The sequence below is a fragment of the Crotalus tigris genome, unplaced genomic scaffold, assembly GCF_016545835.1.
Source record: "Crotalus tigris isolate CLP2741 ecotype Arizona unplaced genomic scaffold, ASM1654583v1 scf7180000017757.759095, whole genome shotgun sequence".
NCBI lineage: Eukaryota > Metazoa > Chordata > Lepidosauria > Squamata > Viperidae > Crotalus > Crotalus tigris.
In genome coordinates, this window is record NW_024096617.1 from 578,506 (window position 1) to 598,757 (window position 20,252).

The 20,252-nt window shown below is 35.0% G+C and overlaps 1 protein-coding gene across 4 annotated transcripts in view; it reads left to right on the plus strand.

Moving 5' to 3' along the window:
• LOC120306905 overlaps positions 1–14,590 on the plus strand; it is a 37,085-nt gene extending 22,495 nt beyond the window's left edge. For 2 of the 4 annotated variants that reach the window (XM_039340943.1, XM_039340941.1), the window contains exons 6-12: positions 349–409; positions 493–539; positions 2,002–2,077; positions 2,489–2,590; positions 3,250–4,101; positions 12,316–12,411; positions 13,746–14,590. In XM_039340943.1, coding sequence (XP_039196877.1) covers positions 349–409; positions 493–539; positions 2,002–2,077; positions 2,489–2,590; positions 3,250–4,101; positions 12,316–12,411; positions 13,746–14,058 — 1,547 coding nt within the window. In that variant the 3' untranslated portion in view covers positions 14,059–14,590. Of the gene's footprint in view, positions 1–348; positions 410–492; positions 540–1,940; positions 2,078–2,488; positions 2,591–3,249; positions 4,102–12,315; positions 12,412–13,745 lie in introns of all 4 variants that reach the window. The other 2 variants (XM_039340942.1, XM_039340944.1) reach the window with 2 other exon arrangements.
• The last annotated feature ends 5,662 nt before the right edge of the window (positions 14,591–20,252 follow it).

A 20,252-nucleotide genomic window follows, 5' to 3' on the forward strand; every position in this document is an offset into this window, starting at 1 on the left:
CCAAACTGCATGCCAATTAACAAAGCTGTCACCTTTGGTGTCAACTTTAATAGCATAAAACACCTGTTAACCAAAGAAAAAGCCATCTTAAGACTTAGACCACCCCTCTCATAATCTAAGAGTGGTTGGTCCTATCGATTTTGCCTCTTCTTGATCACACATATGCAGCAGAGGTCGCACAACTTGCTCCCAAATTCCCATTTTTTTCCAGTTCTGAATCAAAGTTTCAGAGAAATGTAATTGCATGGATCTACTAAAGAGTATTTTTTTTAAAAAAAAACTTTCTTTATATCATGCATTAACATCACATGTTTGCATTGTTTAATTTTCGTTTTGCTTTTCCAATAGAGAAACTCATTGGAGTACACTGTACTAATGGAATTAATAGAACAGGTTATCTTATATGCAGGTAAGTGTTACAGCAAACATTAAATAATTACTTTCACTACAAAGATAGTTTGGTCATCCATAATTGTATTTATGTTCCTTTAGATATCTTATTGATGTTGAAGGTTGGGATCCAGAAACCGCAATCCAAGGTATTTGCGTGCCATTTTAACAGAATCCAAGGTTATGCAATACTGTTTGGTTGAATGAGCTGTTGTAACCGAGAACCAACATACCACTTCCCAAAGTATCACACGTGAATTGAAGAATTTTCTCCCCTGCTTTCGCTCTCGGGCTCATAACACAAAAATGTGCTTCATGGAATTCTAGCAGGATTTCCATGCTGGAAGTGGAAATGGCCTCCCTTCCTATATTTGAATGAAAGCACTTTGTACTTGTATAATAAAAGGAGAAGTGTTTCATGTAATTTCTTTAGGTAGTCCAGACCTAATACTGCTTGTAGTTTTTCTGGAAAGTTGATTTTGTGGCATTGTCTCCTTGCAAAAATGCCTAGTGATTAAGCAATTCACTTACTATAGGTAGTCCTTGACTTACAACAGTTTGTTTACTGACTGTTCAAAGTTACAACACTGAAGTGACTTATGACCATATTTCACACTTATGACTGCTGCCGCATCCCCATGCTCATGTGATCAAAATTCAAACACTTGGCAATTAATTCATATCTATGTGGGTTTCAGTGTCCCAGGGTCACGTGATCCCCTTCTGCAACCTTCTGACAAGTCAGAAGTCAGTGGGAAAGCCAGATTCACTTAATAATTGTGTTCTTAATTTAATAACTACAATAATTCACTTAACAACTGTGGCAGGAAAAGTCATAAAATGGGGCAAAACTCAATAAATGTCTCATTTAGCAACAGAAATTTTGGGCCGAATTGTGTTCATAAGTTGAGGGCTACCTGTACATTAGTCTCTATATTTATTGTATATTTATTGACATGTCAAAATCATGGTGCTGTGGCTGATATACAAGAAATGTTCATAGCAATGGATAAGTTTTGTGATTGAAAAAGAAGTATAATATAGGACTCCAGTGAGAGGCATTGGTCAGTTTTGGATGCAATAGCAAACAATTTATTTTATAAGCAGAGATTTGTAGGAAGAAAAAAATGTCTTTCTCTCTTGGTGGTACAAAGAGGAAATCCAAATATATACAGTTTCAAGTCACTGCAGTTACTATGACAACTTTTTCAATATTCTTTCTGATAACCATTTCCACTTAACGGGGGCAAATTCAAGGAAGTTTCAATTTACTGTTAAATGAGAACTTTGGCTAAGTTTAGTAACAATTAATATTAAGCACAATCTTTGCTTGTGCTTAAGTAGAAAAAAATATTTTGGGGAGGAGAAGCTGTACAGAGTCTTGTTCCTGATTTGCTATGCTCAGCTGATAGGAACATTTATATGAGAACCATCCTGTTGCAGTTGTGGTTTTGAAAGAGTTATTTCTAGTATCAGCATATTATTAAAATTCTAAAAAACAGAAGTCATATTCTAGAATTATGTGTTGTTATTCAACTTTTCCTCAACAGCTTGTCCATTTTTCACCAAGAGCACTGTTTCACATAACTAATGTTCTTGCCACCTGTTTAGCTTTTGGAGAAGCACGTGGTCACCATATGGATGGTCATATATATTTGACAGATCTTAAAACTCAACCAATGAGAAGGTGAGTCAAGTCCTATTCTTGTCGAGTATGTTCCATTTCTGTTCTGACGCATTTTAAATAAGCTTCAATGTTTATTTTTTTCTGAATTTGATTGCAACAGGCAGAATAGTCATTGTCTTTTTAAACATTTTATAAACAGGCATCAAATATACAGCTTGGTAAAGTGGAAAGCAAATATTGAACCCTAAAAGATTTAGATAGATGATATCCTGATTGAAAATACCTACAAGAGTACAGCCATTTCAGGGAGAGACTATCGAAAAGTATCCTATAATCAATAGAATTATGCTATAAATCCTGCTGAGAACTTCTCCCTTCTTTTACTGGAGATAGTGTAATCACACTATTTTTGTCTTTTTTCATTGTATCCTCAGCAAAAAATGTGTTATATTCTTTTTTGAAATTCCTTAGCAACCTGGGGATGAATATGTGGGATGCTGATGGAGATATTGTGCCACTGCTAAATGATGTAGATGGACATATTGATCGATTTCCAAGTGAAGAATATTCTAGGTAACTGCCAAAAATGTATTTGTCTTCATGTGATAGGAGAATTGTATAAATCTAACTTGTATAATTTAACCCTGATGGAATAATAAATATTTTTAAACATGTTAAAAATATTAATGCACTCATCTTCAAGCTTTATTTCATATTTACACATTGATATTAGTAGTACAGAAAACTGTAAGCAGGGACATGGGTCAAAGGTCATTGCTCCATTTTTTACAGTTTCCTTTTGGTTAGCTGGAATCCTTACTGACAACTCACCAGCTTTCTCACTGTACCAACCTCAGCAGGAAAGAGAGGCTTTCATAGCCAAGTTCAAAATGCAGGGGAGTGAGAATTAGACCCTATGCGTAAGTGTATTTACATGTACCATATGGGTCAGAGAAGATGTTCAATAAGAGCAAATTAAATTCTAAAATATTTTGAGAAATTTACATTTGTCCTTTTATAATTTGTTTTTGTTAATCTATACCAGGGGTGTGAAACTGCCGGTCCGCAGGCTGGACGCATCATCTGGAAGCCGCACCCACCCCATTGCCAGCAATGGCAAAACCGTCCCGATATATTGCGCGACGTCACATGACGTCGCGAGTTTGACATGTCTGATCTATACTATCACTTGATTTTCTTAAGAAATAATACTTAACAATTTTTCCTAACAGGCCTGGTAAAAGACCAAGAGTTTATGATGATAGCCCCAATGATTTTCCAAAACAGATCCGATTGAGAGAATTTGATTTTATTAATAAGGGTCCTGGGCAACGTCGAAAACCATATCATGATTACCATTTTCATGATGACATCCAGCCACTGCCACAAATGAGACAAAGGCATTTCCCTGACCACCAGTTTCATGATGACTACCAAGAAGAAATGCAGATTAAAGATTTAAAATTTAGTACAAGAGGATCAAGACACAGATTTCAATCTTTTCAAGACCACCAGCTTGATAATGACTTTCCAGGAAATGTATCAGGTGGAGACATTAATATGGACTATAGTCAAAGGCATAGACATTTTGCTGACACTCCTTGTTATAACCATAGACCGACAGATAACCAGCTCAATGGAGGGCGAGGACAAAGACGAAGACCATTTTACAATCGGCAGTCTAGTGATGATTTTCAGTCACCCTTGCAGGACAAAAATCAGTTGTTCCTGAACAAGAGACCTATGGAAAGACTAAGACTGTTTCAGAACTGTCCTGTTCATGATGATGTCCAGCCACCTGCAGAAGATTTTGAGTATGTTGCTAGAGAGTGTGGACAAAGAATTGTACCTTTCCTTGACCAGCAGCATTACAGCGAATTACGAAGAAAATTGTCATTAGAACATTTTGATGATGAAGATTCCAATGGAAGAAGTAGACCATTCCATGATAATCAATCATACTGTGATTTTAGTGAGAAGTCACAGATGCAAGATTTCCAAAACAGGGGACCTGAACAAAGGCTGAATTCTTTTAATGATCATTCAACTCACATTAATGAGTCATACGAGGAATATTCTGAAAGGTGAGAAGAATTATTAATTAGCTTCAATAATATTACATTATTTGTTCAATTTTCTTTTGCAACCAGTTTTTAACTAGCAAAACTGAAGATCATATAAATCAATAAAACAGACATCATTGTCTTTTAATTTGTTACTAATAGTTTGAATTACATTTATGCAGAGCCAGATGCAGATTTTTTTTACACATTTCTGTAAATCCATTCATACTAGCTAGTTTACACTTTTGATATATGATTATACTAATGAAACTGGCAACCATGGTATAAACATAGTCCTTGGCCTACGACCACAATTGAGCCCAAAGTTTCTGTTGCAAAGCTAAGCAAGACATTTGTTAAGTGAGTTTTGCCTTATTTTATGAGTTTTCCCTCATTTTACAACCTTTCCTATCATAGTTGTTAAATGAATAAGTTCAGTTGTTAAGTGAGTAACATGGTTGTTAAGTACATCTAGTTTCACCATTGACTTTGCTTGTCAGAAGATCTCAAAACATGATCACATGATCCTGGGACATTGTAACTGTCATAAAGATGAATCAGTTGCCAAGCATCTGAATTTGATCACTTTTTTCAATGCCATTATATCTTTGAATGGTCACTAAATGAACTATTGTAAGTCAAGAACTACCTGTATATTGTAGATGCTTTCAACTTAAATGGAAAACTAAATATAAATACTGTGAATTTTAAATTAAATGAACGAAAGAAAATATATATGTGTTGGGTATCTGTGAGAACAGATCTGCATTATTCTGATAGCAGACCTGAATGAATGGGTGGGAATAAGACAACAGAATATAGAAACAGTAATTGGTCTTTTTGGATATCCACAAATTAATGAAAATGGTGGCTTAGTATCCGTTTTGTTAAATATCTCTTTGCTTAATATTTAAGCATAAACCTGTTAATACATACAAATAAAAAAGGAATGAATATAATTGAAATAGCTGCCTGCTTTGATTATGTTGAAATTTTAACAATAAAAAATGGGTAAGGGGTGTTTCTAAATGCGGGAGAGACCACTAGATGGGAGGATGAAGAGTGACTTTGGGAGGAAGTGGATGTGAAAAGACAAGGAAAAATTAAACAAACTAGAATGGAATAGAATAACTACAGAAAGAGAACGTGTGAATCTTGTATTTTAAAATAAATTATACGTGAAATTATTATTACTGCAAAATGATTAAAGTGTTGTTTAGTGTACATGTAGAGAAAAATATTGTCATAAAGAACGTAGTTGAAGGCAAAGAATAATTGTTTTGGAAGAGTGAAGAAGGTTAAACTAGGATCTTGCATATCAGAGTAGAATTAAAAATAAAAGTGATGGAATTAGTGGGAGTGAAACTGAAACAAGACTATTGCAAGGAATATTGTATTCTAAAGTTTGTATGATAATGATGCATCAAAAATGAAGTTGAAACAATTGCTGTAAATGTCAATATTCAAGAGGAATGAAAGGGAAATTAAAATACTGTGCAATTGTTGGAAACCCAGTATAGATGGTAGCAAAAGATCAGGAGTCTAGCACCTTTTCTGGCTAACAAATGTTATTAAAAGCGTAAGCTTGCATGAGCTGCAGCTCAGTTCATCAGATGCCTGGAGTAAGTACACTTATGTTGGATTTAACTTGAGGTGAATTGGAGAGGAAGGGAAGAAAAAATTGGAGGCTATGCAGATACAGACTACACATGAATCAGATTACAAGTACCCTTATCAATTAACAATTGTAATGTGTTAAAAACCCATTGTTGAGAGCTTCTGAGCCTGGAACCATTGGATGTGAGTTCAACAATTTCTCACTTGATGATGCTGTTTAATTCTAATTTTTCTCATTAGTCACTTTGAGATCTGCTACGGAAGGTCCTGGGAAGTTGAAATGCTCTGATATTTACTTTAGCTTTGTTTTGAATTTTGATGTCAAATTATTTTCTGCAGAGATTGTCCTAACAGAATCCAGAGGAACATTTCTGGAAGATGATGGCACATGGTATGGATAGGATAGGTGCAGATGGCATAACTGAAGAAATGTTTAAATATGAATGTGCTTTGCTTACAAAACCAACTGTGCCTGGGAATTGGTTTCATTCTAGCATCCTGCCAGAGGTTTGAACCCTGCTGTTCTTTAAATGAGCTCTAAAATCTTGGCTCTTTTCCCAGACTTTGGGCAAAGGTGGGATGTGGCCTCCCTGTGCAAAGAGCTTTGTAGCTGTTCTATGTCAGTCTTCCTTTTTTGTTCTCTGGTGTTATTCTCTTTCTTTGGATTTAAATTTGTGCACCACCAGAATCATTGAAGTTCAAGTTACAAAAACTAAATTATTTATAAAGAAATAACTAAATAAAATGGAATAATAAATGGAATGCTTAGCACAAAATTCAGAATCTAGCAAAGAATAAGAAGGGATGTGTTATGTCTCTTTGGTTGTGTAACGTATTAATGGATTTATAAGGAATGCTTGTGATGATGCAGAGATGTGCTAATTGGGGACATAAAAATTGGGAAAATGTTATATGCAGAAATGCCTTGTTGTTGAGATCCTGTATAATTTGTAGCTAATGTTAGGTAAATAGTGTGATGCAACAACAAGTAACTAAAAATTAGGTATTAAATACCAAGTAAGTTTTGGAGTGAATGACTGCAAATTATACCTAAATGTTGAAAAAGTGCAGGTAGATGAAATCGTAATCTTTGCTGGAATGTTTTGTAAAGATAGGGAAAAGAAGAAATGTTAAGACATGCAATTACTACTAGAAAGGTGATGAGAAGTATGTGATCTATTATGAAAATATTTATTGGAAACTGTCTATAACAGAAGAAACATAAAGATTGAATGGAATGGGAATAAGTTACTGAAGTTACATGGTAAAACATGAACAGGAATGAATGGGTACTGGATTAATGTGGATTGACTACTAATTGATTGAATTACCAGTATGAAAGAAATATATTAAGGAAGTTTGATGATATAGAGGGAACGAATTGTGAGCAAAATATATAAAAGAAGAATGAATCAGTCAAGATGGAATAAGTTGTGTTCAATTGAAATTAATGAGATTTTTTTAAAGGTGAGACATTAATTAACTTGATTTTTCTCCTGGATTAGTACTTTATAAGTAACTCAGAACAGCATACAAACTCCTCCCTCTTATTATTTTCCCCACAACAACCCTGTAAAGTGGTTGGACTGAGAGACTGACTGGCCCAAAGTCAGCAACTTGACTGTCATGCTTAAGGTGGGACTAGATTCACAGTCTCATGGTTTCTAGCCAGTACCTTAACCACTAGACCAAACTGGCTCTCTAGATAAAAGTTTAAAGAATAAATGACAATGTATAAAGCTGTATATACTGTAAATATTATGAAAGCAAACTAGTCTAGAGAGCTAAAATGGTATTGGCATAAATTAGAGGTACTAAATTTCATTCTCATTTCTTTTTTTCTTTTTTTTGAGCTAATCATTTTTTATTATTAAAAAGTTTTTATTTTCCATTTATTCATACAAAATACAATTAACCATTGGTACCGCCTGCCCATTCCCCCCAGGCTGCGTCCACCCTCTCTAAACCTTCCCTACTTCCCTCCTCCTTCTCTCCTCCCCTCCTACTCTCCTCCCCTCCTCATCTCCTCTAACCATCCTACTTCCTCCCTACTCCTTCCTCCCCTCTCATCCCTCTCACACACATGAACGCAGCATAGGGGAAATGCCCAAGCATTTACCATGTCTATATTATCATTACCCACCCACTCACCCACCCACCCACCCTCAACCCTCCCCCCCTCGCTTCCCAGAGCAGAGTACAGGGTTATTAATAAGAAGGTTAACAATAATAAAAAAAGAAAAAAAGAAAGAAAAGAAAGAAAAGAAAAAAAAACATCATACTTAACCTTTAACTCCCCTTAAATTAAGACATATAAACAAATCTCTACAACAATTACTATAAAATTTACTCATAAAATAAATGAAACTTTATAGTCCCATATTTTTTCTGAATATAATCTATCCATCTTCTCCATACAATAATATATCTTTCTTGTGTATGATCCTTCAAATAAGCAGAAATTTTTGCCATTTCTGCAAAGTTAGAAACTTTAAATATCCATTCTTCTAAAGTAGGCAACGAGTCCTTCTTCCAATACGAGCCTACTAATAACCTTGCTGCAGTTAATAAATTCAACATTAAAGTAGTTTCTTTGTCATTTAAATCCACAAAGATACCCAATAGGAATAATTGAGGGGTGAACTTTATCTTCCTTTTAAAAATCTTTTGAATGTTCCACCAAATCATAATCCAAAAAGCCTTTACCTTTTTACAATTCCACCAAACATGAAAATATGTCGCATCCATATTACCACATCTCCAACATTTGGGTTGTAAATTTGGATACATACAAGATAATTTTTTAGGATCTAAATGCCATCTGTAAAACATTTTATAAAAATTTTCCCTCAAATTTTGAGCTTGTGTAAATCTAACATTTCTAATCCAAATTGTCTCCCATAAGTCCAATGGGATCGGATCCTGGATATTCTGAGCCCATTTAATCATACAGTCTTTAACCAATTCTATTTCAGAGTCTAATTCTATTAAAGCATTGTAAATTCTTTTTATATGGGCCTGACTCTGATCTTTAATCTGAATAACCAGATTTCCATCTTCTAGTGTTATTCCTTCTTTTTATCTACAGTCCACCTGTCCACTATTTGTAAATATTGAAACCATGACTGTAGAATATTTTCTTGCCTTAATACATCTAGAGATTTTAAATGCCAATCCGAACCTGACCAAATTAATAATTCTTTATACGAAATTTTATCAAAGTTCATGCCCTTAGAAATCCCCTCAATTGCATGTCTAGGAATCCCCCAGATAGGTATTTTATAGTTTAACCTATAATAATACTTTTTCCAAACTCAAAGTAAGGCACTCCTCAAAATATGTAATTTAAAAGCCCGGTCCACTTTCTTATTAAAAATTAAATATGCATGCCAACCATACATTAAATCCCACCCCTCAAGAACAAGAATATCCTTATTTGTTAAATTACCGTATATGCCGGCGTATAAGACGACTTGGCGTATAAGACGACCCCCGTCTTTGGTGCCGAGTTTAGCACTTCCGGAAGTCATCTTATATGCCAGCATATACGGTAAGCCAATCACTTATCCAAGTTAAGGCTGCTGCATCATAGTATAATTTCAAGTTAGGTGCTTTAAGTCCTCCTCTTTCTCGGGCATCTTGCAAAATCTTAAACTTAACCCTTGTTTTTTTCCCAGCCCAAATGAATTTATTGATATCCTTCTGCCATTCCTCCAAATTTACATCTTTTTTTAAAATAGGTATCATCTGAAACAAGAAAAGAAACTTTGGTAGAACATTCATTTTTACAGCTGAAATTCTCCCCAACAGTGACAATTGCAATTTTTTCTAGTCATTTAAATCCTTCTGCACTTTTGCCCATAGTAATTCATAATTATTTTTATACAATTTTCCATTTGAGGCAGTTAAATATACTCCCAAATATTTAACCTTTTTCACCATCTGAAAACCTGTGGCTTTAACCAAACTTTCCTTGTCATTGGCTAACATATTCTTAGGTAATATCTTAGTCTTATGGTTGTTGACTTTAAAACCAGAAACTTTTCCATACTGTGTTATAAGTTCTAATAAACAATCAATCGCTCTAATCGGTTGTTCCAAAATCAAAACCAAATCATCCGCAAAAGCCCGTAATTTATACTCATTTTTTCTTATCTTTATACCCGTGATTACCATTGATTCTCGAATCTGGATCAACAAAATCTCCAATGTTAAAACAAATAACAATGGAGATAATGGACATCCTTGTCTTGTCCCTTTTTCAATATTAAAAGTCTCAGTCAATCCCCCATTAACAACAATTTGAGCCGATTGTTGCTGATATATAGCTTTAAGTGCATGTAAAAAATTATCCCCAAAATTCATTTTCTCTACCAGTGAGAATAAGAATTGCCAATCTAATTGATCAAAGGCTTTTTCAGCATCCAAAAATATAAAAGCCACAGGAATCTGGTTGTTCTTATCCAAATACTCAATTAAGTTAATAATTTGTCTAACATTATATTTTATGTATCGCCCTGTTATGAATCCTGATTGATCACTGTGAATCAAATCCTTCATAACCTGCATTAATCTATTTGCCAAAATTTTTGTAAAAATCTTGTAATCTACATTTAATAATGATATCGGCCTATAATTCTTAGGCTCTGTAAGATCTTGATCCTCCTTCGGAATCAATGATATAAACGCTCTTTTCCAAGAAGGAGGAACTTGTGCTCCCAGCAAGATACTATTAAAAAGCTCCTTTAATGGCTCCAACATTTCTTCATATAAATTTTTATAATACGTTGACGTCAATCCATCTGTTCCTGGAGACTTTCCCACCTTTAACTGCTTGATAGCAAAGCCAATTTCCTCCACAGTAATTAAACAATTCATCTCATTTTGCTGTTCCTCAGAATGTTTAGGAAAATGTACTGATTGTAAATATTTATCTATATCCATTCCCTTTATATTATCACTTGAGTATAGTTTTGTGTAAAAATCTAAAAAACTCTTTTTTAATCAAATTTTGCTGAAAAACCTCAGTACCTTTATATTTTACTTTCTCTATAATCCTAGCCTTCTGTTTCTTTCGTAACTGATAAGCCAACCATCTCCCAGGCTTATTCGCATTACAAAAAGTATTATGTCTCATATAATGAAAATTGGTAGCCGCCTGATCTGCCATCAACATATTAAATTGTTCCCTAAGCATCTTTATAGAAACCTTTAAGTTATTATCAGTTGGGTTAAGAGCAAGCGCTTCTTCTTTTATTTTAATCTCATCTTCTATTTCTCTACGTCTTTGTATCCTTTTATCCCTAAAAACTTTATTTAAATGAATTAAATTTCCCCTCATATACGCCTTACTGGCATCCCAGACCATGGGCATCGATGTACCCTTATTCATATTTAAAGCAAAAAACTCCTTTAAATACTCTTTACATTTTTGTACAAACTCTCCCCGGGTAAACCACATTCTCATTTCTTATCTCATTTCTTAGCCTTGCATTTTCTTACTTCCCAACTACACTTTGCAAAATGTTGCTTATCATGAAAGGGCATGTATATACTGTAACAGGTTTGCATGTCACAGAACATAGAAGAAATGATTGATGGAATGAGATATAGTCGTAATGAAAATTGCAAAGCTTGCTGAAAATTTTGTTTTAAAGCCTAATAATCTTTGGAAGTCCATCACCCTCATATTACACAACATTTATTTTACATTACATGGTTAGGTATGTATGTTTGGATCCATAATTATGTGAAAAAGAATTTTATGGCTAAGATTAAGGGAGAAAGGGTGGGATGAGTTCTGTAGAACTCATCACAATAGAATATAAAGTGATGCTGGACTAGAGAAGGAAGAGAAATTGTGAAAAACCCATCTAGCAAGGCATTTTTGTTGGATCCTGGGATGTATTATAAATGAACCAATCCTTTTGATTACCTAATGTCAATTAACTATACAGATAGTCCTCAACTTGCAACAGTTTTTTAATGACTGTTTGAAGTTACAACAGCACTGAAAAAAGTGATTTATGATAATTTTTCACTCTTACAATCATTTCAGCATCCTGAAATGTGATCAAAATTTAGATGCTTGCCAACTGACTCAAATTTATGACGGTTGCAGTGTCCTGGGGTCATGTGATTACCTTTTTACGTTCTTCTGACAGGCAACATCAATGGGGAAGCCAGATTCACTTAACAATGTATTACTAATTTAACAACCACAGTGATTAACTTAACAACTGTGGCAAGAATGGTCATCAAATGAGGCAAAACTGTTTCACTTAGCAACAGAAATTTTGGACTCAATTGAGGTCATACGTCAAGTATTACCTGTATAGTATCACATCTATTTTTTTCTTCATTACATGATCTCTTTAACAATTTACACTTGTGAGTCCTTGGTTCTCTCTGAGTAAACCTCGTTTTAAACCTTGGTCTACTTGCAGACATTTCATTACCCAAGTAGGAAACATCATTAATGCTAGCGAATGTGGGATTTGCTTCCTTTTTATAGAGTAGCTTACCCTGCCAGTGTGGTAGAGATGTGATTTTTTTCCTTGGTAGTTTCTTGATTAGAGTATTATATTCTGCTGAAAAGGTTTATTCTTTTCCATTCAGAAGCCATCGTTTTCCTTCTCATGAGTACTACACAGAGTCTCCCATACTTCAGAGAGATTATGGATCTGATAAAGATAATTATAGTAGAACTTGCAGGTAAAATTGTGATTGTCACAGGGGTTCATACAAAATGTATTATTGTTTTGATTCAAAAATTAAGATTAAAATTGGCTCCAGGTATGCTATTCAAAGGCCTAATGCACACCAGTCCTGAAAAATTATATACATTGTATGATCATAAAACTGTATATAATTCTGCTGTTTCAACTTTAACAAGAAGACAGTCTTTTAAGAAAATGATACATCATTTAAAAGACTTAATTCTGGTTAGGTGAAAACCTTAGCTAACATTTAAGTGTTAAGTTCCATTTTGATGTATTCTTAACTTAATCTGAAACAGCAATATTTATTCCCAAAAAAGGTATGATCACAAAAAACGCATAAAACCCTATAACTTAAATTCTAGCAATACAGTCATATTGGCATATTCATAAGTATTATTTATGATTCAATGTGTACTAATCTGAGACAAAGATGTGTATAAGTTTGCTGTGAAACTCTGCACATAGGAATCCTCGACTTAACAATTGTAATAGTACCTGCCCATTACGATTGTAAGTCATGACTCTTGTAAAGCAGGCTACCATGTGACGGACCCAGTTTTATGGCTTTTGTTTTGCAGCGGTCACTAAGCAAATCACCATGATTGTTAAGTGAATCTGTGATCAATAAGCCAACCCACTGTTTGCTATGGCCCGGTTTTGCCAAAAATGGGAATTAAACACGATTTTTAGCAAAAAGTTATAAAAATTGCAGTCATGTGACACTGAAACACTACAAATGGCCCTAAATGCAGGCTGGTTGCCAAGCATCCAAATGCAGTCACGTGATCGCAGAGAGGAGGCAGCTGTCAATATTTTAAGAACCGGATCATAAATATATTTTGGGGAGTCTGTCATAACTTGGAACAGTCACTAAACAACCAATTGAAAGTTGAGGACTACTTGTAATCTACAGTTCTGTGTGAGTAGATTTAAAGGGTGTTTTCCAAGACATACATGAAACATGTCCCATGTTGTTAAAGAGATTAAAAATCCTTCTAGAGAGGATACTGGACAAACTGGAACCTTTCCATACTTGAGCATCTGTCTCATCACATATTTCAGCAAAATAGCTTAAAATTAGAAAGCCAATGAGAAAGAACTATTACACAGAACCTGTAGTATAATTTGAAAGAAGGCATTTTCTACATTTACTTTGAAAGATTCTTTCCCTAGACAATATTCAGTGAAATCATGTACATTCTGATACATTTCTTTGAATTAGCTATTTGTTGTTTCAATAAAATAATACCAATGTTAGTATGTCTCATTGCTACACATTACTCTGTTCATTATAACATTTGATTAATAATTGTTTTCATATTACAGATCTGATCGCCTTGACAATTACAGGAAAATCCATCCTTCAGATGTAATTAACAGAGAAGGAAAAGCTAGATTTGCACCATATTCTTCTTACCCAACCCTTCACTCTTCATCTTCACATCAGGAACTGAGTTCAGTCTCATTGCACAGTGAAAGGGAACATCAGCATGAAATTAAGGGAGAGATGAGCCAGGGGAAAAAATTACCGGTTGTAACCATTGATTATAATTATGGCTTGCCTTTGGACTATGCTTCTGAAGAGGAAGATAGAGTTCATTATGACCCACGCACAACAGAGCACTACATTTTGAAATGAATTGGACATGTACCTGCATGCATTATTTTATTTTATTCCTGTAAATTGACCAAATTACTGCTGAGGTTAAAAAAAACTTCATTATCATTCAACGTTACAAAAAAATATCGGTAACAAGTCTAGTTCATTTTTTTCTTATTTAAATGATAAATAATTGGTTAAATATATGTGAAAACAATGCCTGATTTATGTAAAATAAAACTAGATTCTCATTCATGAGACTGAACAATCATAACCATGAACAAATTGTTCTCGCTGCTTTCCTCAACATTTGTATAAAGTGTTTCAGCTAAAATATAGTAAAACAATTGGATTACTGATTTTGATATAATGTTACTCTAAAATAAAGTAGGATTTGAAAGGAATGCAAAATATATAAAGATAAATTCAATTCTGGTAATGTGGCTTATTCTTTTGATAATAATAATCTAGATTTTTCAATATTTCTTTTGAAAAATGTGCATGTAAATATTGTTTCAGGAAAAAAACCTGTCACACTAGAAAAAAAACAATAAACTTGAGATTTGTGTTCCGTTATTATATCTATATTATATCAAGACTTCACTTTTTAGTTGAGGGACCAGATAGTTAGAATATAGCCTGAATATATAGTGAATATAAATATAGTATATTTACCATTCTAATTTCCCAGGAGAAGATAAATTAATTAGTTTCTTGGATATAAGACAGAAGCATCTCACTATTGAATTTCATACCACAGCCACATGTAAAGTACATATCAAATATGTTATTTGAAGATCTGCTTCAGCCCTGTAAATATTATTCTAAACTAAAGGGCACTGTTTATTCCCCCTGTATTACAAGCGCATTCAACTCAAGTGGGGCACAATTATTATTTGGTCTTTATTTGCATTCAAATTCTTCTTTTGCCCCTTTGGAAATAATTCAAATTTAGGACCATATTTCAAGTCCCATACTGCATCTCAAATGCAATTCTACATCCCAACTTGGTACAAATTTTCACATTTTAGGTTAAATTATTCTTTTCCTCAGTAGGTCTAAGTCCCTAGGTCCCTTTCCAATGATTTTGTCTCCTCATGGGTTGAGACAATATATTAAAATGGAACACTTAAGTTTTTAATTCAAGTGTTTACAGTAAGAGCATACAGTAAAGGTAATCATCCAATACCTTAAGGACATCAATGTTTCTTTCTGCAGGCACACTTCAAAGTAGCCTTTGTTGTTTCAGACTAGTCATCCCCACAAGGAAGAACAGACCAAAAAACCAATTCCACAGGAAAGCTAAAGCTATTTTTATTGAGAGTAGTTATAACAACAGAATCTTGCAAGTCTTTTATTTACAGTTCAATGCATTAGAGAGGTGTTGTTTTTAGCCTTTTCTAAATATCTGTTTGTGGCAGACTTAAAATATATATGGGTATAACTCCATCCAGATCACCTTTGCTTTCTACAAAATTTAACCAAATTACTGTCCCCAGACTAATTTTTAACAGAGGCTCTGTTTTAGAGGGGAGATACATTCAAATCTAGATGATATATGCAGAGAAGTCATTAAAACTATCAAAATGTCTTTTTATTCTGTTTATTTCATGCTGATATTTGCTCTTAACTCCACATATAACTAAATTCCATGGTCACTGATTTTATTTAAAGTGATTATTTTCAGACTCAATGACTTTCTTTAAATGTGGCCAAATTTTGTCATGTAACATGTTGTGCTTGGCTAATGAATTAATATTACTATAGTTTATGCAATATATTTTATAGATTGTTCATTGACCATAATAAAGAATCTCCTTACAGACACAAACCAAAGACAATTGCACTGGCTACCCCAGTATTTTAAAGTGCCTAGAAAAATGTGAAATACTTGAAAATTCAATTAGGGCTTTATTCCTGAACATTTCTAAGATTTATGTCATAGAATCTGGAAAAACAAATAAAGCTAAACTCATATTTATCTTAACAGAGCTTAGTTCACCATAAATCCTAAATAAGTAATTTGAATTTATTTCTGGTGAGTTCAAATTAGATGAGAAGTAGAATTTAAAATTATGAGATCCTTATTAAGTTGCCCATTAAAATACTCTAAACGATAAGAGAGAGGAGGCATTTTTCTTTGGTTTTAGCTTGCCAATCAGTCACTGGCATGGCATTCATCAGAGGCTCCAACATCAGAACATGTTGGGAATGGGTTGAACTGAGCAACTGGCCCAAAGTCATCCTGCTGGCTTTCATGCAGAAGAGAAGACTAAAACTAACAATCTTGTTTTCAGCTCTGCTGCATCAAAAGGCTCTCTAATTTGTTTATATCTCATTTTGTTTCCCCTCCCATTCTTCTCCCAGAAAAACAACCCCAAGGGGTATGTTGGGTTGAAACAAAAGGGCCCACTGTGTTTCCTTGGCTGAGGCTGGACTTGATCCTAGATCTCTCTATTCCATCACTGGTCTCCCATCATTGTTCAGTGCAATCTGTTGCCTCAGATTCAGAAAAGTGGCTTTGCCACATGCCTGAAAGATTATTATGCTACATAGTCAGAAGCTTGTATTATTCATTTGATGAGGCTATTTATATTTTGATTTATATATGCTTCCCTTTGGCTCATACACTTAAAAGCTATGCTCACAGACAATAAGTGTTGCACAATTTAAAGTGTGAGGGTGTTTTATGAAAGTACTATTCACGCATGAAAAGCTGGGACAGCTTTTCCATGAAGCCCCGTGGAACAAAAGATAAAAAGTGAACATGCCTTTGTCATCAGGCAGATAAGAAATAAACTCAACTGCTGAATAAACAGGATCAGAGATTATGCATATAATTCAGCTCTTTCCCAAAGCTGTTGTTTTCAAAAAGAGAAAATAAAATGACAGAAGTGAATTTGCAGCATAGATTAAATAAACATTCTAGATTAACATAGTTCACAAAGGCAACATCAAGCTATAGGTTTGGGTTGATTCTGTTTGAATAATTAAAATTAGCTGCTCTTGTTTTTTTTACAATGCCCTCTCTGTGCCAAGTGTTCAATTCACAAATGTCAACTTCCTTGTGGACACTTCTATATGAGGTATCACGTTCATTCTATAACTGATATTTTTTATTTACAAACTTCTAAATTAAAAGGGAAATTATGGAGCTGCAAAAACCTTGTGATTAATCCGTTTTCCATGACTATTTCTGGACCCTATATAAACACACACACAGAATCCAGGAATTAATTAATTAATTATATATATATATATGTATGTATGTGTATATATATATATGTATGTATGTATGTATGTATGTATGTATGTATGTATGTATGTATGTATACACACACATACATATATACATATATATACATACATAAACATACATACACCCAATTGAATGCAGAATTCCAGAGAGTAGCTAGAAGAGATAAGAATGCCTTCTTAAATGAACAGTGCAAAGAAATAGAAGAAAACAACAGAATAGGGAGGACCAGAGATCTCTTCAAGAAAATTGGAGATATGAAGGGAACGTTTCATGCAAATATGGGCATGATAAAGGACCAAAATGGCAGGGACCTAACAGAGGCAGAAGAGATTAAGAAGAGATGGCAAAACTACACAGAAGAACTATACAAGAATGAGCTTAACGTCCCAGATAACCACAATGAGATGGTCACTGACCTCGAACCAGACATCCTAGAATGTGAAGTGAAATGGGCCTTAGAAAATCTGAGCAACAACAAAGCTAGTGAGGTGACAGTATTCCAGCTGAGCTATTCAAAATCTTAAAAGACGATGCAGTAAAAGTGCTACACTCAATTTGCCAGCAAATTTGGAAAACTCAACAGTGGCTACAGGATTGGAAAAGGTCAGTTTACATTCCAATTCCAAAGAAAGGCAATGCCAAAGAATATTCAAACTATCGCACCATTGCACTCATTTCACATGCTAGTAAGTTATGCTTAAAATCCTACAAGCTAGACTCCAGCGGTATGTGGATCGAGAACTACCAGAAGTACAGGCAGGATTTCGAAGAGGCAGAGGAACTAGAGATCAAATTGCCAACATACGCTGGATCATGGAGAAAGGTAGGGAGTTCCAGAAAAACATCTACTTCTGCTTCATTGACTATGCAAAAGCCTTTGATTGTGTGGATCACAACAAATTGTGGCAAGTTCTTAAGAGATGGGAGTACCAGACCATCTCATTTGTCTCTTGGGAAACCTATATGCGGGTCAAGAAGCAACAATGAGAACTGAACACGGAACCACTGATTGGTTCAAAATTGGAAAGGAGTCCGGCAAGGCTGTATACTGTTGCCCTGCCTATTTAACTTATATGCAGAGCACATCATGAGAAAGGCAGGGCTAGATGAATCAAAAGTTGGAATTAAGATTGCCGGGAGAAATATCAACAACCTAAGATATGCAGATGATACCACTCTAATGGCAGAAAGTGAAGAGGAACTAAAGAGCCTCTTGATGCGGTTGAAGAAGGAGAGTGCAAAAGTTGGCTTGAAACTCAACATTAAGAAAACCAAAATCATGGCATCCGGACCTCTCAATTCCTGGCAAATAGATGGGGAAGAAATGGAGGTAGTGACAGATTTTATTTTTCTGGGCTCAAAGATCACCTCAGATGGGGACTGCAGCCAAGAAATTAAAAGACGCTTGCTCCTGGGGAGGAAAGCTATGTCAAATCTAGACAGCATTCTAAAAAGCAGAGACATCACCCTGCCAACAAAAGTGCGTATAGTCCAGGCCATGGTTTTCCCAGTTGCAATGTATGTCTGTGAAAGTTGGACCATAAGAAAGGCTGAGCGCAAAAGAATTGAGGCCTTTGAACTATGGTGCTGGAGAAGACTCCTGCGAGTCCCTTAGATTGCAAGGCGTTCAAACCGGTCAGTCCTAGAAGAGATCAATCCCGACTGCTCTTTAGAAGGCCAGATCCTGAATTTGAAACTCAAGTACTTTGGCCACCTAATGAGAAGGAAGGACTCACTGGAGAAGAGCCTAATGCTGGGAAAGATTGAGGGCAATAGAAGAAAGGGACGACAGAGAATGAGATGGCTGGATGGAGTCACTGAAGCAGTAGGTGTGAATTTAAATGGACTCCAAAAGATGGTAGAGGACAGGAAGACCTGGAGGAATGTTGTCCATGGGGTCGCGATGGGTCGGACAAGACTTTGCAATTAACAACAACAACAACAATACATACATACATACATACACACACAGAATCCATGAATTCCTAGGAAATAAAAAGGGTAGGACATTCTTTTTCTATTTTCCTATTTAGAAAAAAAACAGAGCTGAACTGAAACAGTGGAAAACTGGGGTAACACTGAAAAATTTCATTTTCTATTGCAAGGGAAAGGGGTGGGTTTTTTGCCTAATCATATCCAATACATTGTAGTAGCCCTAGTCAGAAAACACATAATGCAGTATGTGATTTCAATCCAAAAGGAAGTAGATAACTTTGTCTTTGGGGAGAGGGAAGGTGAGATCAAGAGACAAGTCATGACATTGCCATGTGATCCTGGTGACTAATCTGAAATCAGGACTCAAGAATTAAAGGACAGAGTTTGACGGTTGTGTGAATGTCTATTGGTAAAATTTAAAAGTGCCAAAAAGAAAAAGGCCACAATTTTATCATAGTTCTTTGATGGTATGCTCCATAACGAAAGGCAGGTATACTTATTAAGACAACACATAATGTGTGTATTTGGTTTCACCTTGGCAAATCCAGCCACAGTGGTTTGTAAATCTTGGCTCATATCTTAGCATGATTGTTTTAAGTCAACCTACCATTGTTTTTGGAATTTGTACCATGATTAAAGATGCTGAGCTTGTCAGCTGGAGAGCTGACAGCTTGGATTCGACACCAGAGCTCCATGCAAGGGAATGAACTCCCATTACCTGCCCCAGCTCCTGACCACCTAGCAGTTGGCAAATGCAAGTAGATTAAGAGGTACCACTTCAGTGGGAAGGTAACAGCCTTCCATGTGCCTTTGGCATATAGCCATGCTGGTCACCTGACCACGGAAATATCTTTGGACAACGCTGGCTCCCTTGGTCAAGAAACAGAGATGAGCACTGTGCCCTAGAATCAGACACAACTGCCAGCGGAACTTTTATGTTTACCATGGATAAACACATAATAGTTTAGCTACTTTAGTCTGCTTGTGCTTGAATGATATACCAAATCATAAAACAGTTAACCAGGTTGTTTATCCTGGT